The 25,369-nt window shown below is 40.1% G+C and overlaps 1 protein-coding gene across 1 annotated transcript in view; it reads right to left on the bottom strand.

Moving 5' to 3' along the window:
• LOC134532474 (gamma-aminobutyric acid receptor alpha-like) overlaps positions 1-24,015 on the bottom strand; it is a 45,949-nt gene extending 21,934 nt beyond the window's left edge. The window contains exons 1-4 of the mRNA XM_063368891.1: positions 23,903-24,015; positions 17,089-17,195; positions 12,026-12,093; positions 8,992-9,212 (exon numbers count right to left, since the gene is read on the bottom strand). Coding sequence (XP_063224961.1) covers positions 8,992-9,212; positions 12,026-12,093; positions 17,089-17,195; positions 23,903-23,952 — 446 coding nt within the window. The 5' untranslated portion in view covers positions 23,953-24,015. The remainder of the gene's footprint in view (positions 1-8,991; positions 9,213-12,025; positions 12,094-17,088; positions 17,196-23,902) is intronic.
• Positions 24,016-25,369: the final 1,354 nt, after the last annotated feature.

The following is a 25,369-nucleotide window of genomic DNA, read 5'->3' as shown; positions in this document are numbered from 1 at the left end:
CAAAAATGATTGTTTCTGAAACCAATAAAATATTTTAATATAATTAATGAATGTCTTGTAGAATCATAAAATCTGGTGGTTGGATGGCATGTGTAGTGTGAGTGGATTAAATACAAATTTAGTAATTTTAAGACATTTTTTCTCTGGCTGTTCTGAAATCCTCTGGATCCGCCACTGGTGTGGGCGCGCCATTGCCCGTCGCAGGTCGCGTCGCTATTGGTCGGGACCCGCCAGACGCGAACACCTCGTCAACACCCGCACGACTTGGGACTTTTGTTCGTGGGAAGGAGGGAAGTTATTATACCATAGTGGTGTGTGTGTGTCCGAACCCAACTAACCCTCAAGGTAGAAAGATATATAGAGATAGAGATAGAGAGGTGTATATGTGTATGTGCAGATAGAGAGATAGATAATTATAGGGATATAGATATAGGAAAAGATATTGAGAGAGATAAAGAATTATACAGAGAGATGATTTGTTTATGTGTACCTCTTTTCAAACAAATCACAATAAAATTGAATGCGGCACTGCTAAGAATAACGGGCATTAGCTAGTTTTTTTAAAAATATTTTTCCTTAAGAATAATGCGAAACGCCAATCAGAGCACAGTAGAGTATGTTGCTGGCGCGAAATAATGTTTCCTTGGGGAAATAAAGTTATGATCTCGTAGTACGAATGAAGAAGGAAGTAAGGAATCATTATAATTATAAGCCTGCGATCTTTATAACTATGATAATTTCAATAAACAAAACGATTACTAGAAAAAAAAATTGCAAGAAAGAAAGGCTTCGATCGGAATCTTTATTTTTTATAATTTTGAATTAATAGTCTCATATAATTCTGGTTATTTTTTTGCTATTGCACTATTCTATAAAAAAATGTGTTCACAATTAATGAATAATTTTTTTAATGTACAGTCAACATTTGTTGACTCGGAAAATATGATAATAGCATTGCATGAAATAGTATTTATATATTAGAGTTGAATGTGGTGATTTTGATTTTAGTACAGATTCTAATTTACGAGATAAAATGCAATTTTCAGCCATATGTATAATACTTAAAGTAGCCACATAAACAATTTAACCATGGATAAAAATGCTGCATTGAACATATTATAAATCGGAAACGATTTCTTACCAAAACGCATTCAAAATGCAGATTATACATACAAATTCAAAAATTCAGCTTATAAAACATGGCTGCTTTCTCGCCCATTTTCATTGGCACGAATCAGGGACCACTAAGTCGATCATAAACTTTAAATTCGCAGTATTACATACTCTGGGCGCATAATGGCAAAAAAAAAAAAAAACAATAATAGAACAGTAGGTCCTGTGAACAAGATTTTACCGCCATTTTTTGCCAACCTACTGATTCACAATAGCGCATAGGACGTTCGTGTGCACAGAAGGGAAATGAATATATTTTGTTTCTGTTACAAACGCATGGTGCAACAGCCAAACAGAAAAGAACATGATGCCATTTTGGTGGAACTTGAGAACTGTTTATATTCATTAATCATATTATGGCAAGAAATTGTCAAGTTATTATGATGCTTGGGAGTTATTTCTGTTTTAAATATCAATCAATTTTCTTATAAAATTAATGTAATTAAAATATGTTCGTTGTTAGAATAGTTAACTAAAGATTGCTGGTAATATTTCACGGTATAATCATTCGGTATTCATATAGTTATTTACCAACACTGCCAACCGATTTCATATACATCGCGAAATTTCATTGGTTGAAATGAACAGTAAGATTTAAATTGTGAGCCGGTGCATTGCTGCTGTGCGTTGGTTTTTTTTTTTGACGTGACAACGTCTAATAAATCGATGAACGCCGGCTGCACGCACGAAAAAGTGTCCCGTTACGCACATTGTCCCGTTACGTTCATTGTACGCTTGCGCCGCATCTATCTCTCTTCCACTCGATTGGAACAACAATCGATTTGACTTTTTCGAGGCACATTAAACTTGAAACACTCCCATTCGTTTCCTACTTTTCCTATCATCGTCCTATCCTTAACAGAATAACACAGATTGGAAGAAGTAAAATAGCAAACATGTATAAAAGTTATAGTTAAAATAATCTGTTCGTTAAAGTAATAAACATATTTGAATTAATGAGTGCAAATAAAAGTAAATTTATCAATTAAATTGTAGATTTCATTTAACTCCTTCTTTATATCCATACAAAGAGTGGTAATTCAATAAAAGTGATTCAATTTTATTCATAAAAGTATGCAATCATTTCATCAATGTTTTATTATGACGTCACGTTAAACTATCGTCCGTAAACCGACTTTACAGACAACCAATTTTGTTTTTTTAATTGTGAAGACGGGTGTAACCGAGTGCTCATGGAGGAGCACATGTTCCCCTCCTTGCTGGCGGGCGCTGGCGTGGGAAGCGACCAGCTGCGCGCAGACGTGCCGGCGCAGCTCGGCCGGGGATCTGCCAGCGCCCCTGGCGGCGACCGCGGCAAGCAGCGCCCGACCGCGCCCGACGACACCCGAACACTCCCGCGCGGCGCCGGTCGAGATTACCCTCTACGTGCTACTCGCTCTATGCTTCAGGGCAGGGCCGGCGGGGTCGCTCTTTTAGTTCTGTCCCTGCCCGAACACGCCCGAATATTCACCTTCGGTCAACCTCGGGTTTATTTATATATATTTATATTTCTCTGTTTATTTTAATGTAGCTATACTAACCTAACTAACCGTAACCTAACCGACCACTTTTAATATTTGAATTCATTTTTCCTGCGCAAAAATAAAACAAATCCCGAGGTTGGCCGAAGGTGAATATTCGGGCGTGTTCGGGCAGGGACAGAACTTGATGTACATCTTAGGCTTCTTATTTTAGAGGGCCGCATATTATACTAGAATACTCGTTAGCGGAATTACAAAACAATCCCATTACCTTGTACCTGTACCTTAACCAACAAATACGTACACTAATTATGGCACGTGGCTAAGAAACGAAAATTAATTCTCTTTAAAACACGTATTATTTGAAAATATAATATACCTTTAAATGTAAGCACAATGACCGTGAAAAATTGCATAGATGACAAAAATATAAACAATATATACTTCTAAACAAATACTTAAAAGATGACTAATTCGTGAACCCCGGACCAGTGGCGCCTCCACGACATAGTGGGAGGGTTGCACAGCTGCGGACACACACATAGCGAGGGAATTAGAAATAAAAAAAATAATAACAAGGGTTTTGTAGAGTTACCATTCTCAACATCATAACTGCCTTTGTGGTTTGCGATTCCAGGTGTCGTCACAGTTCACCGTGCGTGACTCAAAACAACATACTGCCTTCACCAAGATCTCACATAGTTGTTCACATAACTTCAGACTCTCCCTTCCTCCCCCAACATTTTTAGCCAATGCAAGTTCAGAAAGGAAACTAACTAACGCACCTGCTGTACACCTACATTTTTGGATATATTTCCATAGCAAAATGTTTATTTACTGATTAATGGGGTCAGTTACCAAGAAAATAATTTTTATTTCGTTTAGAACTATGAAAACGTTTTCCGTATCGTTATTATTCCGTTTGTTTTCAACAAACGATTAATACTGTAGATAGCTTACTGGATGACTAAACATAAATTAATACATGTACAATATTTTTTCATCAATGATTATATGCAGGGAATTTCACGGATTCATTCGTTGCAAAGTAGACTTGATGCACATGCAAATCTGGTTTACATAGATTTCTGGCCCTCAGTATCTGGACACCCCCTAAACATCCCTGGGCCTGTTACAAGAAAGGCGAAGGGCTGAACCAATCACATGCAAGTGACATGAGTACGTACAGGACTGTGGTATTAAGATGACACCTTACAGCATGCATATAACATCGAAATTAAAGTTATTTCAAAATATAGCGCCTTAATGAACTGAATTCATGAACTTAAATAGTATTTTGACATAACATAACTAATATATTTGAATACATTAATATGTAATATGTTTTTATTTAGCATTAATTTCATACCCAGGTGTATGAGCCAAATGGATCGGAAAATATTAATTTTATTTTGTCTGATCTTACATCTATAATTTGATCATTTTTAAATTTCTGACGTTGGTAAATTTTTAAAACACACAAATATTTGCTAATTTATCCATCATGAGTAATTTTTTCATCTTGAGAAGTAAGTATGAAGATTGATTTGTGTGTTATTTGCTGAATAATACACTACTGTTATAAATGAAAAAAAGACTTTATAAAAATATAAGCTTTAACAACCAAATCTCCGGTTTAAAAAACGAAATTGATGTTATCTTTAATTATATAATCTTGCCCCTAACAATAACACACTCCTTAGGTCAGTACCGTAATTAAATAACGTAATTGTCAGTAGAAACGTGGAAGGTTGTGTCTGTGATTGTCGCGCGCGTGACCAGTGGCAGTTGAAGCAGTTATTGAAGAGTCTCGTGTTTATTCCGCCATTAATGATTCATACCGTCACTAGGCGCCCCCTCCTGTGGATGTGGTGGGGGGTGGGGGAGACAGACAGGAGGGGCGGAACTGATGAATAAAGAGAGAGAGAGAGAGAGAGGCGCAGTGATTTTATTTTTATCCACAACGGCGAGGAGTTAATTTCGAAAGAAACGAGGTCGATCGCCAAGTTTTTTTAATTTTTCTCGCACATCCTCGGGAGTAAGGGGGGGGGGGGGAATGGGGCGCCTCTGAGCGGGACTTGCAGCGTCAAAGAGTGTCGTACAGCTGTCACAATGAATCAATTAGTAACGCATGAACCATTAGAGAAAGTAAGAAGTGAAACGCTGGGAATGGACCAGCGACAGAATTAATTGCCGGGAGTCGAAGCAGTGGCCAGAAACAACCCACCAGACCGCGGCGACGACTAGGGAGTGATCCAGGAACCCTCTACTACCGAGGCATCTGCGAGCAGGGAAGGATACCTATCAAGTACCATTAAGGTTCAGCCTTACTCGCCATGTGATAATAAATACAAACACTAGCGCGACTCTTTACACCCATTTCATTACAACTAGTCATTACCTGTTGAAAATATTTGTGACGGAACAACAAATGCAAGGGAAATTTAGTCCTTAAATTTCAGAAATAGCCCTTAAATTATAGTAATGACGAGAAAATTAAAAAAAATATCGAAATGACGTTTGAGACCGAAACTAAATGGTTATTGATATTTTTCTAAAAACATTCTAAAAATTCCTTCGCGTGCTAACTTGAAGGTCTCGTCGCATTATCCCTTTAAGCTGGATCGTGCAACGTTTATGATAGTCGTGCGATAATGGTTAGAGTAAGAGACCACAACCTTTAAAAAAAACCTTCTATTTTAAACCACGTAAATTTTCAATTACTATTTTACTCAACTTGTTCGTGTACATTCCACTATCCCCGCAGCTGCAGTTTCCGTCTTAATTCAGCTGATTTTTTTTCCCTAGCCTAAGTTAATTCTAAGTGTGTAGGGGAGGGTCCTGGTTAGGGGAGGACCTAAGTGTGTCTCAGGCCGAAGCCTATACACCCTACCATGCGGGTTTTTAACCATGCAGTTGGTCACCGGCCTGAGTGGCGCAGTACGGCCATGTAGCTGTGGCAGTCCCCACCAGACCTCGCTCGTGAAGTCACATGGCTCGGCTCAGGCGCCTGTAGTGTAAGACACTGACCCTGTTGCGTGCCCTCGACCTCGCATTCCGCCCGCCGTCTTCAACTCGAGTGCCCAAAATCTCACGATCTTTACAGTTTTCGTTACGGTAGAACCTTCCGCTATCTTGAATTACATCAGTCCACCATCTTGCTTTCGTGATGTCGAAATTCAACTTGGCGGAAGGTTCTACCATACCAAAAAAAAAAAAAACAATCGTGAGTACGGGCACACGATTTCAAGATGGCGGAGACCAAGATGGCGGCCAGCAGCCCTGCTGTCACGTGCTGGGCCCGTCTTGGCGGCAGACGGTGCCTCGCCTCGCGCCAGGGAGCTGTGGGAACAGTTCCTCCGGAGACTGGAGGACTCCGGCAAAGAGCCCAAGTGCCTATTCTCGGAACAAACAGCGGCTCTGTCGCCTGGCTCGGCGCAAGGGCATTTAGTTTCCCCGAATCATTTCTTTCTCAGGCGGCGTAGCGGAGTTTAGTTCTTCCCCGCGTGTCTGCGCGCCGCCCTTCTGCCGCCGTCGTGACGTCTTCACTTGCACGGTCCACCCACCGCAGCGAGAAGCGCGATCCATCGGTCTTTTCCCTGAGTTGCGCGGTTTCCCATCTCGGGTCTTCTTCACTGCGCGCGTTGTTATTCCTGCGCAGTGGACCAAGTCCTAGTGCCAAGTCCACCTCCCGGGACGGCCCGGCTGCCAACTGTCGGTTCCTCGCCCCGCTGGCTCTCCGCAGTCCGGCGCGGGGAAGCCAGGTCTCTGCTTCAGCGACACAGTTCAAGTTCGCGACTGCATCCGGTGACTGGACATGAGATGTTTCGGTGTCAACATAGGAAATAAAATATTTTCTTGCCCTAGTAGTATCTACATGTTCACAGAACCTATTCTTATTTCAATTACGCATTTTTTTTGCTTATACGTTAGAATATAAAAGAAAATCATATTGTACAACTATTAATTTATTTTTAATCTTTTAAAAAAATATATTAAAATATTCAGGTTGTATTATTATGAGTAAATTATTTCAAAAATATTACTCAACTGTTCTTGGACCTAAAATGTTTTGTTGAATTCATTTTTTAAACATTGAAATTTGCAACCGTTAGTAGTAAAATAATTGAACATATTGGAAGGAAACGATTTTTATTTCTTAGTTGTGTTCAACCAAACCGTAAACAGTAATATTTCGCTATAAAATAATGATGTTTTCTTATAGATGTTGGAAAATCTACTTAGTAAATGATCCACCTAAAATTACAACCGTTTTATTATTCTATTTCAATTTAATTGTACACCTGGGCTCCCCTTCAGGTTTTTATTTAATATAAAAGCTCTGTGCCAGCCTCTTTCAATGTGTCTATGTAAACACAAGGAGGAGACCCATAATGCTGCTAAACAAGCTACCATGCTACATTTTATTTTGTAAATAGAACAGAAATATTCATGTAAATTTGTACATTTACATGAAAAAAACTGTATCACTACAAAATAGTGTGGGTTCGGATTCTTACCTGGGAAATTATGTTTTGTGTTGTCCCAGTGCCCCCTATAGTTAAAGTTATTTGTAAACCGTTCCCTGAATAGCTTTCCAGCTATAATAAGCATTATAAAACAAAAAAGTCAAATTGTTGAATATTCGATTATCTTTCATGGTTTGAAAAAAAGAAATCATGCTCGAATGAAACATAAATTAAAGTTTAAAATTGTGCGCCAATTTCAGTAAGAAATGATCAGTATTAACTGGAGTACACAGCCACAGCCGTGCAGGTTTAAAAGCTACTGCCAGGAGTCGACTGGTCACGCAGGGAGCCGGGGCAGTGTGTCAACAGGCCGCTCTGATTGGAAATGTTCTCGCCTCCCGCAGGTTGACAGAGGAGCCGTGGGGAGGGGGGAGGGAGGTCATCCTGAGATGTTTGACCCCCTAGACGTCAGCCTCCCCCCCCCCGGGTGCCAGTCGCCGAGGAGGAGGAGGGGGGGGGGGAACCAACTCGCCGAGTCCTGTTCCTTCTCGACTGAGTGTCACAGGTATTCCGCAAGTGTGATGTCATTCCTGTGAAAGGTCGCGCAAGTCATGAATCGATAAAAAAAAACTGAGAATAACTTTTTTGGAACTAGATCTTTTTTGATGGACGCTCTTAATTTATGATCAATTTTACACTTGCCTGTTTATGTAAATCCATATATGTACCTTGGATTAACAATACATAAATGGTTATGACATATTTACCATACCGTATCAGTTCTGCTTTTACAGTTATGATAGTTTTATTTCAGCACAGAAGTAAAAAATAATTTAAATAATTTTTTTAACATATTACATTTTTAAAACAGGGTAAAACTTATAAAATAATTCATCTTATCTCCATACAGATTCCTAACCCCATTACAGATTGTTCTCAAATACTGTGATTGTGAATTTTTAATAGCTATAAAAATACTTGTAAGATTGAAAACTAAAAAACGTGGGGCGCATGTAATAGAAGATTGACTTTTTTAGTCTTGTGTGTGTGAAATTATGCTGTCTATTGCTAACATCTGGACTGGAGCAATTGGTGATGTCGGCGCCGCCTGCGGAGTTCTACATTATGCATCCCGCAACACTGCACTGTTCTGCTCGCGGCCTGACGCCACGAATCCAAAGGGGCACTGACAAACAAAAGAAGGAAAAAAGGGGAGTTGTCTGTGAAGTCGGTTTACGGACGATAATTTTACGTGATAACGTCTTAAGAAAACATTGATTGATGAAAAATTGCACATTTTTTTAAATTTTCAAATTTTATTTACGGTTTTTGCAAAATTTAATTTAAATAATTTGTTTAAATATAATCACAAACAATTAGTAGAGACCGGAAAAATTCGCGGTTTCATTTCAGGACAGCCTGAAATTCAAATAGTTATACCTCAGTGCTGCCTCTGCTATTGGCTCACCACTCACCTGGGTGACTCTGGGCCGGTGAGAAAACCTCAACTGGAGCTGTATCGAATCACAGGCCACTACGTTGGGACACCTTCACAAGACAGCAGCCAATGAGAGGGTGACATTTGACCGAGTGTACGTAGAACTATAAAGTTCATCCTAGAGGTCATTGAACCCGCGAATTTTTCCGGTCCCTAACAATCAGTTGAAGAAATAAACTGAATTCAAATCAGTGTCAATGAATTGTTAATTTGAAACGTCGAAATTGGACGAATAAATCAATTTTTTAAAAAGCCCGCCGTGACCTGCTTGGTGTGATAGAAGATGGCGCTCGGCTCGGGCGGAGCGCGACAGCGAGCGAACAAGAGCGCACCTGGACGAGTAGAGCGCACCTGGACGAGTAGAGCGCACCTGGACGAGTAGAGCACGCGGCCGTCCTGATGCAGGCGCACGAACTTGTTGGGCGTGGTGATGGTGTGCAGGTAGGACTGCTTGCCGTTGTAGAAGTAGGTGTCGGGCTTCCAGATGCGCGCGAGCATGGAGATGCTGAGGGCCAGCGTGTCCTTGTCTCCCCGGAAGGACAGGCGGCGGTCCACCCACGACTGCCGGAAGTAGCAGTCCATGGAGTACGTCTGCAGCGCGACAGAACCGGGGCAACCCCTTTCAACCCCCCGAAACAAGCAGCTTTTAAACAAAACTTCATTCATAACACAAAAAAGGAATATTCTAATATTATATTTGAAAGATTTGTGCACTGGGAGTGCATGACTTGGTGTAAGCTTTTGGACATACGCCATTGCTAAGCACATGTATGTCTGTAGAAGAAAACTACAAAAATCACAAAAGACAAAAACACACGTTTTGCCGTGTTTTTGTCTCGTTTAGACTGTTGTGCTGAATTTTTTTGGGTTCAATATTTTTGTGCTGTCATCATTTGTGGTTTTTTTTTCGTTCCGTTAGTCCATTTTTCTTTGTTGTTATTTGTTTGTTGACCATATTCCTGTTATGTAATATTATGTGGTGTTTACATCCTGTTGACAAGAGCAATTTGTTTGCTTAATTTGTGTTTTTGTCTTTTGTGATTTTTGTAGTTTTCTTCTACAGACATACATGTGCTTAGCAATGGCGTATGTCCAAAAGCTTACACCAAGTAATATTCTAATGTTTGAAACTAAATCAATGCCATTATTTTAGGACTAATACTGTGCCAGGGTGCATGGATCAGAAAAATTAATATTTTGTTTTATTGTGCGTCTCTTACTAAATCACTTTTAAACCACCAATACTCACAAATTGATATTTATTGTTCTGAATGTATCTGTATTATACCAATTTATTACAAATTATTATATAATATAAATACGCTTTTTAGTGGAGTAAGTGTTAAAAAAATAACACCGAAATATTCTGTTTTAAAAACGAATTTGGAATATAAAATAAAACCATAATATCTTGTCTCTATCCCTAGGAAATCACAGCTCTTTTTATACTGTAGTTTTATTTTGTTCAAGCATAGTACATAATTTAATGGATACCTGAAGTTAATAGTGACACCTGCTGAAAATAGTTTCCCCTGTTTAGTATTGTCGCTAATGAATTCACACGTGTGTTGAGTCACTAGCCAAAAGCATTAATAAATAACGTATTTAGCGGTATAACTGTATGCCGCTTAGGACAAATTATTTGCTACTAAAAATTAAAAAGTTGCTTTAAATGAGCCATCCTCTACACAGATACCTATTTGCTGAGAAACATGACCCAAATAATTACGGAGACGGTAGGAAGTCTGGTAATTACGCAAAACTTCCAGCACGCTTATCGCAGTTAGAGTTCGGGACTGAGGATGTATGTTTATCACGAGTTTTGATAGCAGGTGAGATAACCACGCCTGCTCATCCGTAAAGAGCAGTGGCTAGAATTCAGCGCCGGAGTCATGCTATTCGGCTTGGTGACAGTACAAATATTATTTTGTGTATCGCTGTTACATAAAATTATATCCAATAATTTTTAAAATGTACTATTTTTTTCCTAACACCATAAAATAGTGTCTAAGGATAGTATTGTTACAGCTGTTGTCATTTGAAAGAAAAAAAAACTATTAATTCCAAACATAAATTATTATTTTACAGAAGAAAATATTTTTAGCAGTATGTCACTATTAATAACAATATTAAAATATGTGCTAAGCTCAGGCCCAATTTTTTTAAAATTATTTATATATATAAAATTTGAGGAAAAAGGTTGTAACCAAGACTTTCAGTTATGTCTCTTTAGAAGTAAAAATTGAATTTAGCAGAATAATTTCGATAAAATACAGCAAGAGAATGTATTTCCGACATTCCCTTTCGAAATTTTACTTTACAAAATTCAATGTTTCAGTCATATTTAAAAAATAATAATCATCATTACAGTTAAAACGATTGTGCTTTGTATATCTGGCAACAGAGCACACCAACACAAGGACAGCTCTAATGGCAGAAATAATGCCTTTGGAAAGAGAGGGAAATACTCATTTAAATGCACATTAAAAACTAAGGATGAGATACGCTATAGTAATTAATACACGATAAATAATCTGATAATACATTTTTTCTCTGATCGGGTGAGACGTCTCGTCGGCAGAAGATCTCTAGAGGAAATGAAGGGCGATGCGATGAGAATGAAGCAATGACGGAATGAATGGGTGAGGGAAATGGGAACACTCCGAGAAAACCCCACCAGCTCATGCTACGCAAGCGACCCGTGCAATCAGCCACGTGCTACTACTGGTGTAATTCCTTGTCAATAACTGTTTCAGCACTTACTAAAACCAAGTAAGAACAAGTGCACGACATGCAACATCAATGCACTCAGCCCAATTATTTGATATAATATCCGCATTTCATTGCTTTAAAAAGATGTCTACAAAAACTGACCATAACAAACTGGTGGCACAAACCTGTGAAATATTTAATTGCATTCAATCCTATAATAAAAATTATATTTTGTTTACTCACCTGTGATTAATAACGTAAATCTTAACGTGATAAATAGGCTAATAGCCTAAGTTACCTCTACGTTAAATATACGATCCATACACAATAATATCTCTACTGCTTCAGGTCAGTAGATACGCAATAATTTATTTGCTGGAAAACACGAATATAATCTAATTGATTGTCGGAATTTACCAAAACAACCGGGATGTATTTTTTTTAAATTTTATTTTTTTTCCAAATTTCCTAGGGAGATGTATTAGATATTCCTTCTCCCTCGGTCACCGCGGTAAGACCGCTCTCAAAAATACGAGGGCCCCGCAAAAATAACAAAAATTCCAGGATCCCGCGAAGCTAGGGCCTCCGCCGAATGAAACAACACTTTACGAGACGTCACAAATGCGTCGCAGTAAGTGTTCAAGTGGCTGTGTCTGACCGGGAGGTGTTCCCGGCAGCTGCCCTGCACTCACCATGTCCACCTCGGAGATGGGCCCCATGCTGCGCACCATGATGTCCACCTCCACCACCGCCGGCGGACCTGCGCACCAACACCACCACCGTCTGCACCAGGTGCACCAGGCACCACACTCTGTGAGCTCTGACCACAGGTTCCGCTCTTCAGATGACTTGTGCGATCGGGAATCATGAAGGAATACGATTCTTTGGGCACATGCCACTGCAGTTCGGCACTGTTTGTCATGGAACAACTTTCCAACAGATATTCCCTGTGTAATATAATGGGTGTATAAAATCGCCCAAGAGATATTTACACATATTATACTACACTTAAAATATATCTGATAAAATGTTTTGTTGAAATAACAACAAATGCAAGGAGTTATCGTGTTAGAATTTCGGAAATACCCCTTAAAAATAGCTGTGACAAAAAAAATGAAAAAAAAAATCAAAATGGCGCGTTAGGCCGAGGGGTACCTTTCTGGAGGGTTAAACATTTGATTGGTTTGAATTAACCTTTTAATAGTACATATACAAATTCTGAGGATTTCAAAAGGATAGCTGAAATTAAATAATTTTTTCTGAGATAAATTAAACAGTATCTCACATGGTAGCCAGTAAAATTGACTTAAAACTAAAAAGTTCAATTTTTATATTCCATTTCATTCTCCTTATTTATACTGCACAAAAACGTTTAAAAGTAACTTTTCCATTAATTATGCAAAATTATGCGATACCTATTTTTCATTTTGCGAGATTTCAGCCACTCAATAAGTCGGCAAGTTTAACCGCGCGGAACGTAAATATAAAATAATGACCTGGATGGGGATGCACCCTCTTAAAGTCATGAGGTCCTACTTCATTACATGTTTGTGGAACACGTCTACTGTGGTAACTGAACAGCACCGGAAGGAACAACTCGTGGTTCTGAGATGAACGGGAAAAGAAAGACAGGCGAACAAGCAACTTGCAGCGTGCTCACACATCTTCTGTCAGGAAATCAGCTGCGGGGGGGGGGGGGGGAGGGGGGAGGGGGAGTGCTCACCTTTGAACTGCAGTTGATATGTTCCCCGGGTCACGTGTCCCTTTAGGGCGCCAATCCCCGCCCGGCTCGTGACGTCATCGCGCGGGCCCAAAGCGGCTGACCAGAAATGCTGTGGCTTCAAACCCCGAGCATGAATAAGTAAACCACCTTCATGAATTTATATTACTTTGTATCTTGCACGACAGGAAATCAGTTCGATGACACTGCGTTTCAGCAGTTTCGTGCTGTGCAGAAAAACCAATAAAATAATCTGGGGTATCCGTGAATTGAATTATATGTTTCGTCTTTATTTGTTTGTGCGGTGTATTCGATTATGTTTATCTTAATTTAAATTATGTATGATTCTATAAAATAAAATTAAACCCGAAAATTTCGAGATTATTATTTTTTTCCTTAAGATTTATTTTACAAACAAAATACACCCTGAGCCTCCTTGTATTGAATATAAATATTCGAAAAATTGGTTCACCACAAATCGTAAAAAAAAAAGTTTTTTGAAGCCCCGTGAAATATCTCTGGAGAGAATAAAGAGCGGTAAACAGCAAATATATGAGCCGAAGAAGAAAGAAGGCTTGACGGAACAAAGTTCAGAACACAAGCAAAGCAGGTAGCTTTCAAAGAGGGTCTCGATAAACCTAGAGGAGGGGAATGGTTGAGGCAGAGCGGAGAGGGTGTACTTGGAGGCTGGCAGTCCACAATGCACTTGGAGGATTGTTTAAATAAGCTGGACCGCTACTAGTGCCTTCACATAGCGGCGACTCCGCGCCTTTGTGGAATGTACTCCTCTTCATGGGAGAGATATACGATCCGAAAGACGCCATATTGGTTTCTATTTTTATTCAGTGACAGTATTTTTTTCTCGATTTTTATTGTAAATCTTCCTTCGTTACATCACAGATCACACTTTAAGAGATTTAAAAATATAATAACTTAGTGTCTATTGGCAGTATTATTACAGTTATACTCTTTCCCAAGTATTAATTTAATACTAGCGCCAATCACTTCACAGCACAAACTATTCGTAGCAGCGATTCACTGTTATCTTCAGGAATTTACTTAAATTATATACTGTTTTCCTAACCATTTTTAGTATATTTTTTACAAACAAATTATTTCCAAAATATGCCATGTATTTTGTATTTTAAGCAATAATCACTTTCCAGTTGGACTTAAAACGAGATAGGTCTAAATATGTATGTCCAATAAAAGCATGTCTTACGCTGTTTTACTTTATTTAAAGAGAAAAAATCTTCAGACACGTTATACTTTGTAAAATTTAAACATACCTTGGTAGAATTTTGTTTTGACATTCTAATTTAGATGTATAAAATCCACTTAAAATCTAATATTATTGTAAAAAGTCATTAAAAATCATTTCAAATTTTCAGTAAAGTTTTAACTTTCTAACTTCTATCGTTTAAGAACTATAAGTCTGTCAGATAGAAGTACAGAGTGATTCACTATTTAATTTGCAGTCGTATTGTCACAAATAAATACATGGTTTAGGTGGTAGAGTTATGTAAGATAAATTTGTTTCTCTTTTATACATTTTGCCATTACAGTATTTCTTTCGTACTTCAATTTATTTTAAGTAATATAATACTTACGTGTTTGATCGTAGCAAAGTCAAAGATATTTTATGATTTCATTACTTACTGTCACTTATTGTCAGTTATATTTTATAAATTCATGTTCAGATTATAATACTAATCGCAGGAAATTAAAACAAAAATAAGTGTTAAAAGATTTAATTAATTTCCAAATGCAATGTTCATTTTATTGATTCAATTTATGAAGCAAAAACAATATTATACAGGATTGAAATGACATGACATATTTACCAGATTAAATAATTTTTGAGAAGTTTTTCTCAGAACAAAAATAAATGTCTAGTTTAACAACTTTGTATTTGTGCAGTTCACTTTGAACAAAAATTACAACGGAAATACACATAAGGTAAAAAAAAAAATGTCTAAATATTTCATGCGTACGAAAAACATGCTGGACGAAGGAAAAATCTCTTTGTTATGTTTCTGTGATGTTAAGTAAAATTATATTTCCGTCCATACCAACAGTAGCTGTAGAACTTCGTAAAAGGAATGGTACATTTATTTGGCTGTTCGCAGAGATTTGAGGACATTCACAATACTGTTTCAAGTAAAAGAGAACTCAACGTTGTTGGGGAAGGTTGAAGGAAATTGGGAAAGTTGAGGACGAGGGAAAACAGGGCGTCGCAGTTGGCGGCAGTGGCGCGGGAGCCGGGGAACAAAGACGCAGAGCCGGCAGATAGGCGCAGAGCTGAGCTCGCGGGCTCGTGAAACCAGCACTCCTGTGTTCGAGTCAGCAGCGCGCGGTTCAACTGGGGAGACGTCAATCAGCGCAAGCTCGATCAAGAGGAATGTTACACATATTTTGACTCCCTATATGAGGCAAATTTATTTGATTCGACCTCTGAATCATTAGTATCAAAACCTTATCCTTCAAACCATATTTGGTCATTTAAAAAAACGTAATTTTTCTTCTGCAAAAATAGTTTGCATGTTGGGTTTTTTTTTACTTTGGCCCAAAACTACTTTCGACGTCAGGGTCGCAAGAGACAGACATATTCAACCGGCCATGGTCTATGGTAATGAGTGATCTCGGGAAGCCACGGAGAATTCGCGGGTGCGCGGGAAAAAGGGAATATGTCAAAATTACTTAAATTAAGATATTAAACATTTAAAGTTCTTCCAAGTATGCAAAATCAGTAATTAATCATTCCAAAAGTTCAGTGCCATAGAATAACACACAAGGGTGCTAGACTTAAACTATTTGGACCAATTTGTAGAGCTTGTTCTCCTTTATTTCATACCATAAAAAACCATTTTTGCCACTATTTGACTTATCCCCTTATTCTCGCGCACCCGCGAATTGAAATCAGGACTCGAACCCGGGTCGTCTCGAGTGCGAGGCTAAAGTACTGATCCTCCGAGCACTCAGGCAAACGTCGCCTGTTGATTGGCTGCAGACCTGTCATGCGTCTCAACCGGGGAACTTGTGGTTCGATACTTCTTTGGTTGAGGGTTTCTGATTGGTAAATATTCCTCCAGAGTAACAGTGAACCAATAACAGAAGTACAAAAGTATAGTGTTTTGAATTTTATCATTTCAGAAAATGAATCCGTGAATTTTTCCGGTAACTACGTAATGTTTAGATACCTGCAAAATTCGCGATTTCAATGACCTATAGGATAGACTCCATAATATTATATGCACTCGGGAAAATTACGCCTTCTCATTGGCTACTGACGTATAAGTCCTGTTAACTGGGATGTTCCGTGATTCGATACTTCTATCGATGAAGGTTTTTCATTGGCTCAGAGTCCTTCAGGTAAACCGTGGCCCAATCACTGAAACAGCAAAAGGTATTTGGATTCTAGCCTATCGCAAAATGAATCAGCGAATTTTGCAGGTGTCTAGTAGCGTATAACACTTACGAGCCATCTTTTAAAAATGACTTTTTCATATACATTTGGCGCTAAGGTGATTGTTTTGGCAACTCCAACCAAGGAGCCACTGACACGTGTCTGTGGGGGATCTAGACGACACAGAGTCACACCGAGCTTCAGCTGAGACACGGGCTCAGGACCTTCGCTCCAGACGTCCTCCTGCTGCGCCACAGAGGTGCTGCAGGCGTCACAGGGAAGTATACCAGAGTTGGACCTTACATGGCACTTGGCCTCTGGCTGATATCATAGAACTGAAACAGGCACCTCGAAAGAAATCAGGATGACCAGACCCGGGTTCGAACACGATTCTCCGCAAATTAAAGTCCGGTGTCTTCTTGACTTTCGATCCTCGCAAATCCTGAGGGCTTTTCCGTACTCCAGGCCATGATCGACAGTTGCCCTGCGTGAAATCTCTAACATCAAGCACGGCATTTTTAAAAAGAATTCGACGTTAGATTTCGTGTCCGGGTTTGTTTGCAACGCGAACACCACGAGAACACACGAGCTCGTCCGTCAGGCCCGGCGCGGAAAGAGGCCTCACTCACCGCCGAAGTCTGGTCGCACGCTGTTGTCGTAGCCTCGCAGCAGGTTGTCCAGCAGCTGCGAGATGTTGCGGTGGCTGTTCATCTGCAGCGCCGCCGCCGGCGCAGCCCTGCAGCACAGAGCAGCACAGAGCAGCACAGAGCAGCACAGAGCAGCGGGCTGCAGGTCGCCTCGGCTCTGCGCCACACCGAACCTTAGCGTTCCAAGCCATCGCAGTTCATTTTTTGAGGTGAAACTTCTTTGAACGCGTTGAGAGAAAAAATTCTAGACCGAATTTCAATTAAACGTTTTCATGAAACATTGTTGTGAAACGTTTCTGAAGCGAAAAGTACAGATGAAGGTACTTAGCCAAAGATATATAAAGAGAACACTAAGCTATATACGTTGCTGGGATCGTTTTCGTTCTCCTCTTTGTACGATGATCTGTCCCCCGTCGGAAAAAAATATAATCGAGAAAGACAAATGAATGAAAGAATAAGACAGAGAGTGTACGCATGCGCTTGTGTAGAGAGCGCTGTTGAGGCAGTCCCTGCATTTCCCGCATAGATAGCGCTACCTTTTATGAATTTCAATTTTCGTTCAGAGATTAGGTGTGTAACAAATGGAAGAATTCTTTCAAGAAACAGTAATACGCACAGTTTTGTTCTTTATGGTGTAAGTATTTCAACACTGAGTAATATTTGTTGTTAATTAATCATTATTTATTGATCAATTATTGTTGATATCCTCAGCAGTTAATTTGAAGTTGTCAATAATTTTGTTAATTCATGTTTACTAATTTATTTTATTTAATCAAATTTCTAATAAATATAACAAAAATTAAGGATTCTTAATTACTTGAAAAAGAAATGAAAGCCAAAAGAAAACCCCGCGCTGTGTAATTTTTAGAAAATTATCTTCTCTCTCTAGCTCTCTGCCTTTTATCCCTTTACGATATTTACGAGTCGAGGTTTGAATTGCAAAGAAGTTTCACTTCTGTCACACGTACTGAGTTACACGCGCTCTTTTTTTTAATACATTAATAATTTTATTATATTTATTTCAAACTTTATAAAAACTCTCAAATTGTTTAAAATTTAAATTTTATTAATGTTTATCACGTGTTGCACGCAGAAAAGTCTTATGAACGTTGCACATACAGACGGCGCGCTGACACTTCCCCTCCCCTTCTCAGTCTGCGTCACAGCTTCCCCCTCCCCTCCCCCGCCCCCAGCGGACTTGAAGGGAACTAAAGTTCGCTGAGAAACTCCGTTAACGTCTTTTAAACACACCAGTCCACATATTATTACATAATTAGATATATTTTTATACCATAGTATAATATAATTAACACAGCCTTAAAATTAAAAATATGCTAACAAATTACTTCATTTAAAACTAAGTGTCAACTTTAGCAAAAATAATTCCTTTTGTTTACAAAGGTTCCGCAAATTCTAATTCACAAAAAAATACTTAAGTCCAAAAATTATACCATAATTATGAATACAGTCTTAAATTTCTTTATTTTAAAGTGTAGAGTTCCGGAGCAGTAGCAAAGAGCGCAGCACTTATATTTAAAACAAATTGTTCATTAAGCACTACATTATAAAACCGCAACAATAGTAGCAGTTGTTTGTGATGCAGTTGGGTGACAAGGAGGTTAATTTGAAATGGTCATTTCCGGTAATCTGGCTGATTTTTCTTTATTGTTGTGATTTTTTTTCCTTGTCCGTCCCTCCTGATGAATTTGAAAAAAGAATTTGAAGTTGTTGAAGTTGATATTGAAGTTGTTAAGAGGTTTTTTTTGTTGTTCTTTGTCGGCCAGGGAGGTTTAGTTTGAAGCTTATGAGGCCATTGTTGACATGAGTATTATTGTGCATTGGATCAAGTGAGGATCATAATTTTTTTTTGTGTGATGTATGGTGGACACTTTTTGTAAAAATTGATTAATTGGTTTGTTGAAGTGGTTCTGGCGACAGAGCACGACCACTCGCCATTGTCGAGCCGACTGCGTGTCGTCAAGTGTCGCCGCGGTGCCTGCGGCGGACGGGCTTGTGTCAGAGACCACAACACCTGACCTCCCCCTCCTCGCATCGCGAGCGAACACAAGCTGCATTGCTCTACAAGTCGTGAAGCACATTCATGTTCTTTGTGCGGTGGTGGGTTAATTATCGATATCAGAATATAATTATCGTTATGGTTTCCCAACAGTTACTTTGAGATATGTTGAGCCGGATTTGTAACAGTTAAGCCCTACTGTTTGTCATTTTTATTTATGTACCCTACTACTTAGTAATATTCTCTTACAAAGGATAGTTGTAACTATTCAAAACTTTTTTAAAATGATGTTGCGATTTTAATTGTATACGAAAAACCATAAAATAATGGTTTTACGTGTTTTTAAGTGACGTGACAATGTTTGTTAAATCACATGCATATAATGACTCAATCTGAGATAGCATAAAGTTATCTAGCTTGAGATAATCCAAATATTATTTCCACTTTATTTAATAGGTCAGAAAAATGAGACGTTTATGATTCATGTTGTTGGTCTTTGATTTTGACTCATTTTGAATTTAAATTTTTTTTTTCAGTATGTACTTTACATAACCCATATACTTCCTCTCTGATTAAATTAATATAAACACCGTCTATTCTCGATCGTAATTTATTCGAATTTTTGAATTTGTGTCTGATCAGTACCGAAACTGCCACCAATGTTAAATTTTTTAAATGCGGGATGACAGCTCAGAACCAGTTAATTGCAAGCAGTTTCACGAGGTGGGTAATGACTGGAGCGTGCGTGTATTTAATAACTGCAACAGTAGTAGTAGTAGTAGTAGTAGTAGTAGTAGTAGTAGTAGTAGTAGTAGTTGTTGTTGTTGTTGTTGTTGTTGTTGTTTGTGAGGCAGTTGGGCGGTAAGGAGGTTAATTAGAAATGGTTATTTCTGGCAGTCGGGCTGATGATTTTTTTTGTAAAATTGTTGAGATCTCTTCTCCTTGGCCGTTACCTCCTGATGACTTTGAAGAAGAATTTGAAGTTGTTGAAGTTGATATTGAAGTTGTTACGAGGTTTTTTTTTATTTTCTTTGTAAGCCAGGGAGATTTATTTAGTTTGAAGCTAATGAGGCCGGTGACATGAGTTTTGTTATGCATTAATGAAATGAGGATCATATTTGGTATTGTGAAAACTTTAGTTAAAAATTGATGTAGTCGTTTGTTGAAGTTGAAATTTGAAATACAATTGAAGTTTGAGTTTTTTTTTCGTAGTTCACGCAAATAACAATTGGGAGCTGTAAAACGACACGGCCAGGAGTAGACAAAAGAACCACTCGCTATTTCTTGGCAGCAGATAGAACCCACGACAGCCAGCGAGTCAGACGCGCTACCTACTGACCAAACACTAATGCAATAAGTATCACTGCGAGATCAGGGTGTTTTTAAAATGTATTTTAGGTGCGTGTCATTTATACTTGTTCGCAAGACTATGAGTGATTTCCACACGTATCCATTCCACCTCTGGTCCACTCAATTATGATTACAGGAAAATGGTCACATTTCTGAAACCCGTCTTCTTCTACCCTCGTCGGCTAGCTTCCATCAATCAATGTCATGCCCGCAGCAGGAGTTCTCGTCCGATCCTCCACTCAGCATTAGTCGTAGTCAATTACTTAAGTGCTGTCTGAGCAAAGAATATAACAACTAACAACCTAACAACCTAACTAACAACCTTGATGTACTCCCCGTCCTGCGCGCGGAATAACTTCATTACGTCAAATCGTCCAGCATTTTCACCAAGGACCGTTATTGTAATAGTTTAGCTAGGCGGTCCTGCATACCTGCCCAGGCAACGTGTTTTTCTACAAAGAGGGTTTCGTCGTCCTTGAAGAACGACCAGGATTAGGGGTAGGGATGGGGATATTCACTAACTTCTGCCACTTAACAATACCAGCCTTAATTTTCTGCTTCTCTTAATAGCACTATCCATAACTTGGTTGTCTCTAAGCACCGTTTTAAACTTAATATAAGTTAAGGCTAGAGGACATAGCAACAGAAAATTATGACATCTTGAACACTTAATTATTGTAACAAAATAGCCGAAGTTTTATCAGAAATATTACAGAAGTATTATATATTTTGGGGACATATTTTGTTTTCAGAATTTATGATTACTTTTATTTAGCTCAATATAAATCATGATTGTTCTGAAACAAAGAACGCAATTAAAATTTTAGAAATGCCGGTCAATAGGCTATAAATAACTTGTTTTAAAGACTTCAAAGGTTCTTTCAGTTTATAAGTTAGGTTTTACAATTGTATCGCTATTATATTTTATTCTCAACTGTACAGAGAGAAGTATGAACTAACTTAAAAAATGGATGCCCGTACTTATTTATGTACGTGCGTTAGAAGTTATACTTAAATGCCATAGTGAAAAACTAACTTTCATTTTGCATGTAAATAATTTATAGAAATACAATAATCAAAGGACAGGAGTGATATTATAAATACGGTTGACTAAAAATAATTCACTAAAGTATAAGATTTAAAGGAACATATATATTATTTTTATTATATATAGCATTTATTTTGTATGTAGCCTTTTTTATCTTGTGAAAATTTTGTTGCATAGTACGCACGCGTCGTAAAAATTCACTCTCATAATATTTTTCATAACGCGCCTAAAGAAGTTTAATTTTAATAATATGATAATAATAGTGATTATTGTAGTTATTTAATATTTTTAATATATTCTTCAACACAAAAGCACATTAATATAAATTTCATACATTAGATTTATTGTGATAATATGTCACATAGCTGTAAATAAATCTTTTATATGATAGAATTTAATATCAATAAATATTTTCCTGATTTTACACTCAATTATAAGTATATATTTTTTTTAAAAAAATCATCATATTATAACTATATAATAAACTACTGGAGGTTGTTTTATGAATATTTGCTTATCATTTTGTATTTCATGTTTTGTTTGACCTCACTTTCGTACATTTTCTTTCGTCTTTCCGCCATTCCATCTCGATATTTGAGGTGAACAGCGAATTAACGACACCTTCGAGCCAGGACAATAGGAAGCGCGATATGGTCAGCACAAGGAAATACACGCGAGGTCAGTGCCCAGTCTACTTTGACAGTCGGCGAAGAGACGTCGAGAGCAGACGCCGGCTCCACCAAATGGAAGCAGTCTCGACCTCAGCTGGAAGCCGGCAGTCCCGTGTTTGTCTCGCCGACTCGCAGCCAATGGCAGGCGCGGAGACAGCCGACACCGGAGGAAATGGCGCGGAATGGCGACCCTGATCCATCACCGCATGGCGCGCGTAAACACTCGTCACTCCAGTCCCCTCTCCCCCTTATCACTGTGTCCCCCTTCACCCCCTCCACCCCCTCGCAGCCCGGGACCGCGACATCGCCTAGCGAGGCTCCTTGGCCGGGGGGAGGGGGGGGGGACCAGGGATTTTTTATATTTTATTTTGGAGTATTTAATTGTTTTAATTAACAAACTTAAATTGATCTGTTAATATTTTTCGTCAAATTTGTATGGAACTATTACAGTTCACTCTTTGAGATTATAAATTTGTAAATACCCCAAGCCTACCCCTGAATTATTGAATCATTTCTTTGTGCGACAGCTCCTCCCGATATTACTTCTGGAGCAGTCCCTGTTCTGCGCCCTCCTTTTGCCTCTCAGACTCTAGAGAGAAATATTAAGTCTGGGACAGTAACAGAAAGTTCTAGAAGGTTCTTCACTATAGTCCAAACAATGTATACACACGCGAGTCTTCCAATTGTAATCTTCTTCTTGCTAAGATCTGAGTATGAAGATGTTTTGAAAGGAACCCTCGTGATTTAGCTTGAAGGGTACTCTTTAAACAGCACACAACAGTAGCCTATCGATAACTTGTAATGTCACAAGATGATGATTCCGTATGGTAAACAAGTATGGTTAAGTTTCTCTTGTTTTCTTAAATATTTTTTAATATAGAAAATTAACACGAAACATCTCGTGACAAAATCACACGGTCACAAAGTATCCCTTGAGTATAACAGTGTCATACTCACACTGATTATGTCAGGGTTCCTTGTTCTAGATTTCAACATGTAACTCAGTCCATTTCTTGCACTAGGTACCGTTCGATATTCTAACTGAAATACTCTAGTCACGAAGGGGCATAGACGCCGCCGGAGTGAGCCTAACTCTTCTAACTACCAGCTCGTAGCCTCCGGGGGGCATCAGCCAGGCCCGATTAACAACTCGCGGTCCCTTAGAAACAATTCGCGCTCCGCCGCGCCTAACAGAACAATCCAGGGTTCTTGAAACCAACCAGGACAGCTGAACAGGCTTCCCCCTCCACTCGCACGCGCGGCCAACCACGGCGGGTCGCGCGAACCTGACCCTTGAGACCTTGACGTGTGGTCACACTGGCGCGAGGCCGAGCAAACAAACTACACAGGAACGTGTGCGATCTGCACCATCCCCGTGAAGCAATTACTTAGTCACGCCGCTTGTGCTAGGAGTGAACATAGCAACCACTAGGAGTCCCAACACAAAACATTTTAAAATTTGATTTCAAAGACTCAAAAATTTAGAACCAAACAATATTTTGCGAAATAATATTACACTTTACAAACTGTTTAGCCTTATACCTTTAGTTAACAGGACTTCATTACAAGCTTAAAATGAATGCCTGATTCATTTTTAATTAATACCCTGCAGCGAAAAAAATACTAACAAGCTAGAAATAAACATAATGTAGCACAAGGTACTAGCGTAATAGGAGAATAAAAGAATATGTAATGTAAGGAAGGTGGTACCTGGCTACCAGCAGGGCTGTGGTGAGCAGCACGCCGCCCTGCCTGCTCATGCCTGCAACACAGCAGCACAGGGCTGAGTGTAGTCAGCACCAGTGACTGGCAGGTGGTACCTGGCGACCATCAGCACGCCGCGCTGCCTGCTCATGCCTGCAACACAGCAGCACAGGGCTGAGTGTAGTCAGCACCAGTGACTGGCAGGTGGTACCTGGCGACCATCAGCACGCCGCCCTGCCTGCTCATGCCTGCAAAACAGCAGCACAGGGCTGAGTGTAGTCAGCACCAGTGACTGGCAGGTGGTACCTGGCGACCATCAGCACGCCGCGCTGCCTGCTCATGCCTGCAACACAGCAGCACAGGGCTGAGTGTAGTCAGCACCAGTGACTGGCAGGTGGTACCTGGCGACCATCAGCACGCCGCCCTGCCTGCTCATGCCTGCAACACAGCAGCACAGGGCTGAGTGTAGTCAGCACCAGTGACTGGCAGGTGGTACCTGGCGACCATCAGCACGCCGCCCTGCCTGCTCATGCCTGCAACACAGCAGCACAGGGCTGAGTGTAGTCAGCACCAGTGACTAGCAGGTGGTACCTGGCGACCATCAGCACGCCGCGCTGCCTGCTCATGCCTGCAACACAGCAGCACAGGGCTGAGTGTAGTCAGCACCAGTGACTAGCAGGTGGTACCTGGCTACCAGCAGCACGCCGCCCTGCCTGCTCATGCCTGCAACACAGCAGCACAGGGCTGAGTGTAGTCAGCACCAGTGACTGGCAGGTGGTACCTGGCTACCAGCAGCACGCCGCCCTGCCTGCTCATGCCTGCAACACAGCAGCACAGGGCTGAGTGTAGTCAGCACCAGTGACTGGCAGGTGGTACCTGGCGACCATCAGCACGCCGCCCTGCCTGCTCATGCCTGCAACACAGCAGCACAGGGCTGAGTGTAGTCAGCACCAGTGACTAGCAGGTGGTACCTGGCGAACAGCAGCACGCCGCCCTGCCTGCTCATGCCTGCAACACAGCAGCACAGGGCTGAGTGTAGTCAGCACCAGTGACTAGCAGGTGGTACCTGGCGACCATCAGCACGCCGCGCTGCCTGCTCATGCCTGCAACACAGCAGCACAGGGCTGAGTGTAGTCAGCACCAGTGACTGGCAGGTGGTACCTGGCGACCATCAGCACGCCGCGCTGCCTGCTCATGCCTGCAACACAGCAGCACAGGGCTGAGTGTAGTCAGCACCAGTGACTGGCAGGTGGTACCTGGCGACCATCAGCACGCCGCCCTGCCTGCTCATGCCTGCAACACAGCAGCACAGGGCTGAGTGTAGTCAGCACCAGTGACTAGCAGGTGGTACCTGGCGACCATCAGCACGCCGCCCTGCCTGCTCATGCCTGCAACACAGCAGCACAGGGCTGAGTGTAGTCAGCACCAGTGACTAGCAGGTGGTACCTGGCGACCATCAGCACGCCGCCCTGC

The sequence above is a fragment of the Bacillus rossius genome, chromosome 6 (assembly GCF_032445375.1).
Source record: "Bacillus rossius redtenbacheri isolate Brsri chromosome 6, Brsri_v3, whole genome shotgun sequence".
Classification (NCBI taxonomy): Eukaryota; Metazoa; Arthropoda; class Insecta; order Phasmatodea; family Bacillidae; genus Bacillus; species Bacillus rossius.
The sequence above is the reverse complement of the archived record's forward strand: the minus strand, read 5'-3'. Positions and strand labels throughout refer to the sequence as shown.